Source organism: Melanostigma gelatinosum, assembly GCF_949748355.1.
Source record: "Melanostigma gelatinosum genome assembly, chromosome: 1".
Taxonomy (NCBI): domain Eukaryota; kingdom Metazoa; phylum Chordata; class Actinopteri; order Perciformes; family Zoarcidae; genus Melanostigma; species Melanostigma gelatinosum.
Window position 1 is genome coordinate 23,433,263 of NC_136634.1, and position 9,925 is coordinate 23,443,187.

Sequence of the window (9,925 nt, forward strand, 5' to 3'; positions counted from 1 at the left end):
ATTTGTACTGACTTCAAAGGCCCACTGCTCTGTTTCTGTATGACCTACAGGTTTTCTGACACTTGCACAAGGAACCTTAGGGGGTTTTCTGTCTAGAAAGATTTCATTGGTGCATATAGTCAGAGTGGTTCAGAAGCTACAGACATTTTAATTTGGGTATGTCATTTTAGGCGGTTTTGCTCCAGAATAGGGGGGGGGGGAGGAGGTTAAACTATAACCACCACCTACATTGATTCAACCTTGTTTCCAGCAGCAACAACAAGCTGCTTTGAGTAAAAAAGCTCTGATAAATCTACTTCAAGCCAGCTATTCAACAATAAATAAAGACAAAGTCAGCGACATGCATTGAGCAGCTAAAGATCAACAATTGGTGGAGATCAAAACAGAGCAACAAGGAGAAGGAATGTCGGCCGTGTGTTTGTGACACGGACACAAACACACCTGCTGCTGGTTATGCACATATGCTAATGGTTTGCTACTACGTTAGCTCAAAAGCTAGAATTAACTTAAAACTTACCTGATCAATATTAAATTACAGATATTATTTTAAAAAAGAGAACAAAATGTATGTTTCATTATTTTCACTTCAGATGGGGATGTGCTGTAGAATGTATGAGAATAGGTTGATTTATCACACTTGAAGACAATATCGAGGCAGTTCCTTGAGTTTTATTACAAAAAGTATTGCTGAGCCTGAAATCACCTGCATCCCACACACACATACACACCTGTGTCCCACACACACATACCTGAGCCTTAGGGCAGCATTCTTTAAGCTTAGTTGTAGTGTTCAGATGTGTCAACATGCCACATCTTGTTCAATGGGGCTTAACTGGGTGTATAACTTGACACACACGCTTCATGCTGACATGCACAGACGGAGGCTGGAAGTGAGGTCATACACACACACACACACACACACACAGTATAAGTCAGACAGAGACAATTAGATGAAGAAAAAGTAGAAAGTACTTTTGGTGAGGTTCTTGGTTGGTGCTGCTGCTTCCTGGACCTGCCCAGCAGGTAGAGGAGGAGGCAGATGAGGTGGTGGAGGAGGGGGAGGGAGGTCTGGATGAGGAGGGGTGAGCTCCTGGCTGACCGCTCGGCCTCGTCGTCCAACGGTGACCCCTGAGATTGTGCCGGCCTCTCTGGTCTGGCTCTGGAGAGCAGGGGTGAGAGAGCATTCAGTAAAAGGTTAAAACCACAGAGCGGAGGTCAAGTAGATACAGCGTTAACTCCTCAGCCCCTCGAGGACAGCTTGTTTGCACACTGGAGCATGTGCGGTACGATACATAACGGTGACCTCAAGGTGGTATGTCTTCGCTCACAGATGGGTCGACTGCAGAAAAAAGCACAGAGGGAATTCTGCGTGTTGTCAGAGCTTGAAACAAACTGGAACACTGAGTAACGGTCTCTCCAGGACCGGCACGGTGCTGACACAAAGCGCCACTTAACCAGGCTCGTCCACTGAGAGGGCGCTCGTATTTATAGCAACGTTCTGGAGGAGAAGTTGTAGGGAGAACTTCTCCTTCAATTTGAGAAAAACAATGACACATTGTTGCGTTTTAGTTCTTAGGTTAAACTGGCTTTTTATAAACGAGTTTCATACAGCATGTTATGAACAATGACAAACATGTAGCGACGGCACAAAGAAGAAGTGTCTTGTACGGGGATATTCTAGAAGGTATTACTGTGGAATCACTGTGTCCCCCTTTGTAATGGACTTAATGATCAGTCAAAGTACATGGAGTAGGATACAAACACAGCACGACACAGTCTGATCCAAACAGATCGAGTTTAAGATCACTTGCTGAACAGTTCATGAACTCTAGATGGATTTATTAGCTGTTAATCCTATTATCCTAAATATTACCAATAATATATGAAATATGACTCGATACTTTGACACTCACAAGCTACTCATTTGGTATTAATTCCTTTAAAATCATAGAGATAATAAATACAAATGTGTGTGGTTGCATCACTTGCAAACATTTTCACTACTTTTGCACAATATTTGTGCCAAAACAGCCCCGACACATTGAGCTGGCCCGTGTCACATGACTGCGGAAACCAATGTGACATCAGAACCTGGGGCACAGCGTCGCATACTTCCACGTCAAACGTGTGACAGAATGCTGGAGAGAAAACACAGCTCGGTGTCATAAATAAATACAGCAAAATGCACAATTTCTGAGAAAAATACCACGAGCAACACGGCTTGTTATTCAAACAGTATTTTTCTAAAAATGTGACTTTTTTTATTTCACACTTAATGGTACAATTACTTGAACTCCCATTTGATTTTGTAATAGATTTGTTATTACTGGCATCGGCCAGTAACAACAAATCTATTGTCATGTGATCATGTGATTTCCCTTTGGGATAAAAAAAAGTTTTTTTTCTCCTTCTGAAAATGACCATCATTATGTAAAATCACACACCCATTGAAGAAATGATCAGTATAGTCTCAAAAGTATCATTATCGTATTGAATTAAACAAGTTTGGTATTTCTAATGTTAAATGACTTTAATAGAACGTATCGCTGTGTTTAAAACCAGTTTGTGGATGCAGTGTGTTTGTATCTACCCGTCTTTTAAATAAAGGTTGTGACTTGTAATACAGTTCAACTGGAAACCCCCCTCGAAATGCTGATTCATGAGAACAAAAATGAAAAGATTACATTGCGGTTATTTGTGTGCGGCTCTTTTACTTCTCAGAGGGAGAACTCAACATGTGCCTGCTGCAACCAGAAAACACACGCAGCGTAAATCTGAAAACAATTAAGTGTGCTACTGCCACATCCGCATGTTGCTCGCCCGACCTGCCAGCTCTCTGCTCCATCGGTTCGTGCGAGGGGAGAGAGAGTCTGACTCTCTGTCACACTGTAGGTACATGAAGTAAAACAGCTCACGTGACTCAGCGGGGAAGGAGTACGAGGAACGGAGCAGAAACACGAGGAGTGTGTGGGAATGAAATTAAGAGACGTTCCAGTTAAGAGGGAGAGCATGTGAATCTCCCCGAACGCTGCTAGTGGCAGCACAGAAAAGTGAAAACTATAAAACAGACTGTGTGCTGACAACTCCTCCTCCCTCTCCTACAACAGCCAGCTTAACTATGTTAATTCTGACAGTGTTTTTATAGACATATAAAGCACTCGTATAATAGGGTGATTTTGCAGGTTTGCACAGGCAGATGTGGCCAGTGTACTGTATTACATTACATTACAGTCATTTAGCAGACGCTTTTATCCAAAGCGACTTACAATAAGTGTATTCAACATCGGTTTTCGAGAGAACAACTAGTCACCAGAAGTCATAAGTGCATCTCCTTTCTTCAAACAAGCATCTAAGAGCATAAAGCAGCGCCAACGTACAGTGCAGAAACAAACAAATGCAATAAGTGCCACAAACTAATATGAAAACAATAAGTGCAATAAGCTAGTATGAATACAAGAAATGCTAAGTGGAAGGCTAAGGGTAGGCCTTCTTGAAGAGGTGAGTTGTATGTGTTGTTTGTAAAAATCGAATTCAACTATTTTTCCTCTGGAGTGACTCGGCATCCAGCTGCTTCGTGTTAAAATAAGCTCATGCGAGTTGACTTAAAATCCGGAGGGAAGATCAGACTGGAGTGGCCGGTCTGTCTTATGCGCAGTGGGTTTTCTCAAATGCACTGAAACATAGTTTTGTAGTATTTAGACTTCACTGAGTATTTATGTTTCGTGCTCCTTTATACGTTTACTCGACTATGTAGTTTAGAGAAAAATACTGTACTTTTTAAATTCTACTACGTTTATCTCACAGCTGCATTGCTTTGTAGCTTAAGATCGTATATACAAAACCTACGATGAGCTTGTGAAACATTATGCAACAACCCGATCGTACCCCAAATAGCTCCACCGCAAGCTAAATACTGCTTACATGTTTAAGGAAACAATTTGGAAACGTGACACGTTCAGTATTAATGAACTTTGAATAAACAAGCGATAGCGGCCTGTGCAGTGATGGGGGGGCGGGGCTTCAGGGCTCTTTTGACTGAGTCGAGCATGCCGTCCACAGGCCGGCCGCCAACCTCTTCTTCACTTCTTTGGAGTCAGAGAGCGACTTTACTCAAAGCGGCATTAATTGGTGTTTTGGCCACTTGGGGGCAGTGGAACAAGTCTTATGAATGTGTTGTAATAAACGTGTTAGCAAACAACTATTCATACAGACACAGGGAAACGCTACAATCATCTGTAGCTGCGTTCATTTTTTTATGAACACCCAAAAAAGTCCAGTTTGTCAAATATCTGACTCGTTAGCTGTTAAATACTTCACCGTGTTCACCAGCTAGTCGCTAACTTTGTCTGTGTGCTATTTAGTGCTGGGCAGTGGGTTTATCGGAGCTTTTTCCAGCCTGCCGCATCTGCAAATGACGCTGATGAGAGCTGTGAGAGTGAGCCAAAAGGTGTGGAAGGTAAAACCAAAAACAATGCACTAAAAGACGCCACTATCAGCCAACCCGTGCACATTATACGTAATCATTTAATCAGTTGATGGTATAACAATACTGATGTAAGCAACTTTTAGGCGATATATAGATATATCTACACATATATCTGCAGTAGGTGACAGTAGGCCTGGCTAAAAGCTGCTCTACTGTAGATAATGTATGTGACTGCTCTGGTTTACAATGAAGCCCTGTCATACCCTTCAGAGCACTGAGGGAAGGAAGGAGAGCCAAAGAGAGAGAGAGAGAGAGCATTTATAACTTCCTGGGGATTCACTGGAGAGAGAGAGACACACACACACACACACATACACACACACACCACAGAGGGTTGATTTCAGCATAGAGAAATGTGCTGACCTGCACTAAGCAGGAGCCAAGGGCAACAAAACACTAAATACAAATGCTCCACTCTGAGCCGGGTACTTTCCCTTCGCTGCTCACACACGTTCAGACAGTATTCCTGCCTGCCTCTGTGTGTACGTCTACGTCTGTGTGAATGAAGAGAGGAACAAAACACCCGACCTTATGCTTCTTCAACTTCTCTTTTCCCGTCTCTCGCAATCTCGCTCGCGTCGATGGACTCAGACCAGTTTCTTACTCATGCCTGAATAATCCCTCACCGGCTCTGGGCAAGTTGATCCCAGATGTGATTGTAACAGAGGTTTAATGAGACACTTAGCTCCCTGCACCATTGGGAAATCCCCATGTCTCCCTTCCCCCTATGATCTCCGATTTTCATCCAAACAGAGGGACCACATCCAGTCTTTTTGTTCCTGTCCTCTTTGCCTTTATTATAAATATTTGGACTTTTATGGTTGACCACTGATCTGGTTGCAAACCAAAGCAAACTGAGCTGGGATAAGCAGAAAGTGAGCTGTTTCACGGTGTCTCAGTCGCACAGTTAGCATAGCAGAAGATAGTGTCTAAAGTAAATCCTTACTATAATCTTTCTCAAAACTATTTAGCAATCATATTTTGAGCACATGTCTTATGTTTACCTTGCATTTCTTGTTTGTTTTCCTAATTGATATTATGCAACAGCTGTTCAATCTGGAGCCAGTTCATGAAAAGCGTGTACGTTTGCAACTCAAAACACCTGTTGTGTGTTAGCGCGACACTGGCAAAGCTCTAGCCATCAAGCAGCGACTCTCTTTTTGTAATAGAGAATAACTTGATGGACCGGATGGGCCTCTTTTACACATATTGATTTAATTAATTTAGCTTCCTATCATCTATGATGACCTGTCAGCTTACCTTATCTTGTTGTGCACATAACTCGCGATTGCTAACACATGTACCTGGCGTGAAAGCTAGCATCAGCAGAGTTGTTGAATAATATGGACTGTTCGGCCAAAATGACCTGCTAGCGATTTAGCGAGCTAACAGCTTCAGAACAATCGTTAAATAGGTGGAATGTAAATTGGAGGGTGTGGTGATTGAAAACTATGTCATCAGCCAGTCACATCAGTGCTCTCATCGTTCTGAAACAGCAGAGCCAATCACGGCTAAATATAGTTTTGCTGTTAAATGAAGCCCCATTTACTTCAATTCATCAAAACATTCACCGTGGAGGCATGCGAGAAAAACAAAGTTTTATTTAAGAATTCAAGGTAAAACGGGATGAGTAGTCATTTTAATGGTGAAGTATTCCTTTAAAAAAAGGGAAAGATGCTGCTTCAGGAAATCATGTCGTTGTCTGGACGGTGCCGAACGGCACAACACAGCACCACCAATCTGCTGCCAGAGGCAGATGGTGTGGCTTTTTGTTTGAACAAAACGCTGATGAAACCATTTATATGACTGCATCAATCAGTCATAACACTACTCATACTACTCTCGTGACACCGCCCGTTTGCAGAAGAAACCATGAATCACCAATTTTGCGAAAAAGTGACAGAAGTCAGAAAAAAAGAAGAAGAAAAAAAAGGCAACGACACACAAGACCGATGAGCTGCCGTTTTGCTCCCTACCTTGTGCCAGCAGGTGCAGTGTGTGTGGCAGGGTTGGCAGGCGGATGGAGGCAGGCAGGTGGTGCTGGCAGCGGGCGGGGAGCAGGCAGCGGGGGCCGATGAGGCCAGTGGCAGGGACCCGGTCTGATGGTGATAGTGGTGATGTGGCTGAGAGGGACGATCCCCGCCAGAGCCTGCTGCTTGAGCCTCTCCTCCTCCTCCTCCCGTGCTCACCTGCAACAACCAACATGTGCAGTAAGATGTTAAATGGGAAACACAGCCAGAGTAAGATGTGTAAGATGAGTAAGATTTTCTGCTTATCTCAAGTCTTTTTTATCGCGGGTGATAAAAAGGTATTTTGCTGTCCTGTACCCCCACTTGTTAAACTGGGGAAATGCAGCGTAGTGACAGGTGACAGTAGCATGGACTCATCACTTAAAGCTTAGGTAGGAAACATTGGAGAAACCAGCAAGAGCACATTTTTAAAAAAATGATCGAACTCTTGTGTTGCCAACACTTTACTCCAGCTCTAGCTCCAAAAGTTGCTAATCTAGCAAGAAAGTCGCCAAGACGGCAACACTGACCGTCTTCCTTCAGGCCACAGACACTCCTCCAAAATGATCATAATAAATGTAAACAATGAACATGTCTATTGTTGGCACTCACAGCTGTAAAGCGAGCAGCTTGTGAGGAGTGCAAAGAGGGAGCAGGCAGGTAGGACATTCAGTCAGAATGAAATGATTGGACGAGCTCATTAGAGTCCAGCGACAGCCACAAACACCAATTTATTTGAATCTATTGATTGTTGTCTGGATGTAATGAGAGTTCAAACAAATATATTCACAACCCACCCCAGCTTTCACCTTAAAAGAAACAAATTTGTTGCTGAAAATTCTGTATGAATGAAACATCCCTGACTGCCTTTTTGTTTCTCCAGTACCTCTGTCATTACACTATGTTAGGAACAATCCACCGTCTCTTCCCAAAGCTCCTCAAAGTTCTCCATTTTCCACGCCCATACGCGTGGGCGTAGTTAGAAAATGTTTGGATGTGCATGGACAGGCGAAAACATGCAGCACGGAACCCCCGCCAAGGGCCGTGTGTGATGGTGTGATGTCGCTTTGGCCATGTGGACTCTTGCGTTACAGCGCTAACAGTGCAAACAACGGCAAACGGTGCTGACAGAGCTAACGGTGCTGGCGCCCGCAACGCCATCGGTCGGGGGCGGCGTTATCAGCCGTTACCGCCGTATGAGAGCAGTGCAGAGCTACGGTCATGAGCTAACCAGTCGGGCACGCTCACATGCACTAAAATCACACCAGACCAGCCCGGCTATGTCAACAAAGCAGAGAGGAGCTCGGATAAAAACACACCCAGAGGGGGAGGCACTTCATTCTCTGCTCAGTTACACATTACGCCACTCTATCAAATAGCAAATAGTTGTTTGAGACTATTTTAAGGCTCCGAGTATCATAGAGAGAACCCATAAGTCTGTTTTTTGAACTATAAAAAGGAAAATGGTTATTTTGGCCATGCAACTTGCTTTGTTCTGTTGTGTCAACTGGCAGCCTGTCATTGACTACGTCTCACCTGTCATTTTGGTGTGTGGTTAACATGTCAGTGTGCTGTAACATATTTCCTCTGCCAGGGCTCAGAAAAGCCTGAAATGACCCCGTGTTTCACCTGCTACAAGCTACTTTTCCTCTCCTCTGACCGAGTGAAAAACCCTCACCTGTGGCCCCGGGGCCTGATGGATGGGCAGACGTGGTGATAATAACTCAAGAAGCATCCCAGCACTGGTTGACAACGCCCAGTGCTCTGAATGTACGGGGCTCTCGTATCCCGGAGCGGACACCTTCAGAGAGATGAGGATTCACGGCAGAGGAACGTCCTGCAGCATGTTCGCCATGAGGTCATCTCGCCTGCTTTATGAGCTCTTTCATGTCACCTTTTTCTTCCCACAATGGGTAACCGCATGTTCTCAGTCAGCCATGGAGTGGAACTTTCACTACCTGTTGTTTTTTTGTTGATGTCATTCACACCCATGAGACTTTACGGGACCGTTTTTGGAGCCAGTACATGTGTAAAGGTTTTTTTAACATGTTGAGACTTTTTAATCACCTTATACAGACCGTGTCCGTAAACAAATGTGTCGGCAACTGAGTGGAACAATCTATACAAGTTTAAAGCATTTGCATAAGTTCTGTGCATCAGATATAAATGTTGAAAAAGTGGCACTTATTCCCAACAAAGACTTGGCATCCAAGTATTTTCTACACTTCACTCTACTAGCATAAATACATTATTGAAATTGTTCCAAGCACATTATTTTCCCTTGAAAGTGACTGAATAGGGGTTCTTCTTTTCAATGATTGTTCTATTACCCCTGCTCCTGATAACCGTGTGCACTTTCTGGAGGCTTTTCCCTTGGAGCGTCCCTCTCACCTGCAGGATGTCCTGGATCTGGCCGAGCTGCTGCCTCAGCACCTGCTTCTGGTGGAAGCTGAAGGCCGGGTGGTGAGAGGCCATGGTGAAAAGCAACAGGAACTGCTCCTCGGTCCTCCCGTCGTTCAACGCCAAGCCGTAGTTATTGATCACCGTGTCTATGTGAGTCAGGGTCCGGTACAGGACCCCCGCCGCCTCCCGGTTGTCCGCGCCGAGCAGGGCGAGGGACACCAGTAGCTTGCTGCGCACCACCTCGTCCGTGATGTTGGTGAGACCCGACAGGTCGGCGGGGTTGTTGGCTTTGATCTCCGCATCCCGGAGGGAATGGTAGTCCTTGCGGGCCAAGTCCTCCAGGCAGGAGCCGAGGAAGCGGAGCTCGATGGGGACGCAGAGGTCCAGGAGGCCGCACAGGAACTCGGCTCTCTGGGCGGAGGTGAGGGAGGAGAACCAGCGGTACACCCCCTCCCTCTGGACGCTGCTCCGGCTCTCCACCATCCTCACACATCCACTCCCAATGGAACTCGAGTTGAGTGTTTTGAAAAATGTGTGCAATTGAAACTGCAGACTTTCAACGGAGAGTAAACTTCACAACAAAGGGAGCGCGCGTGTATGCCTGCGTGCGCGCGCGCGTAATTGCGCTGGAGCGCTACTCTCGAGTTGGCCAAGTCGAGAGCAAACTTGTCAACTTTCACCAACTAGCGACTGACGCCGTGTTCCGTTTCCGCGGCGGTCACAGCGCTGAAGTGAGAGATGCTACAGGTATTTCCTTTGTTGGAGAACCAGCGGCGACGGAGCGGCAGGCCTTTTCCGAACCATAACCTCCCCAAATATGAATCCAAAGTGGTCTGGCTTTGTGTTCAGCCCGCAGCCCCGGCAGCCAGGAGTCCCTCTCCGCCGGTCGGACCGCTGCCCCCCGCCCTCCTCCCCCGACGGTACTTTTTGCAGGATGGCAGAGCGGATCAAAACACACCGCCCCATTCAAGGAGACGCTCGCGGAGACTTTGTGACCGGAGCCGCCCCGCTCTGCTGTCCCACACGG

General features: G+C 45.5%; 1 protein-coding gene across 1 annotated transcript in view; it reads right to left on the reverse strand.

The window, feature by feature from the left end:
* Window positions 1–9,576, reverse strand: part of zcchc14 (zinc finger, CCHC domain containing 14) — a 35,036-nt gene extending 25,460 nt beyond the window's left edge. The window contains exons 1-3 of the mRNA XM_079268300.1: window positions 8,887–9,576; window positions 6,463–6,675; window positions 973–1,159 (exon numbers count right to left, since the gene is read on the reverse strand). Of these exons, the coding sequence (XP_079124426.1) occupies window positions 973–1,159; window positions 6,463–6,675; window positions 8,887–9,381 (895 nt within the window). The 5' untranslated portion in view covers window positions 9,382–9,576. The remainder of the gene's footprint in view (window positions 1–972; window positions 1,160–6,462; window positions 6,676–8,886) is intronic.
* Between the last annotated feature and the right edge of the window lie 349 nt (window positions 9,577–9,925).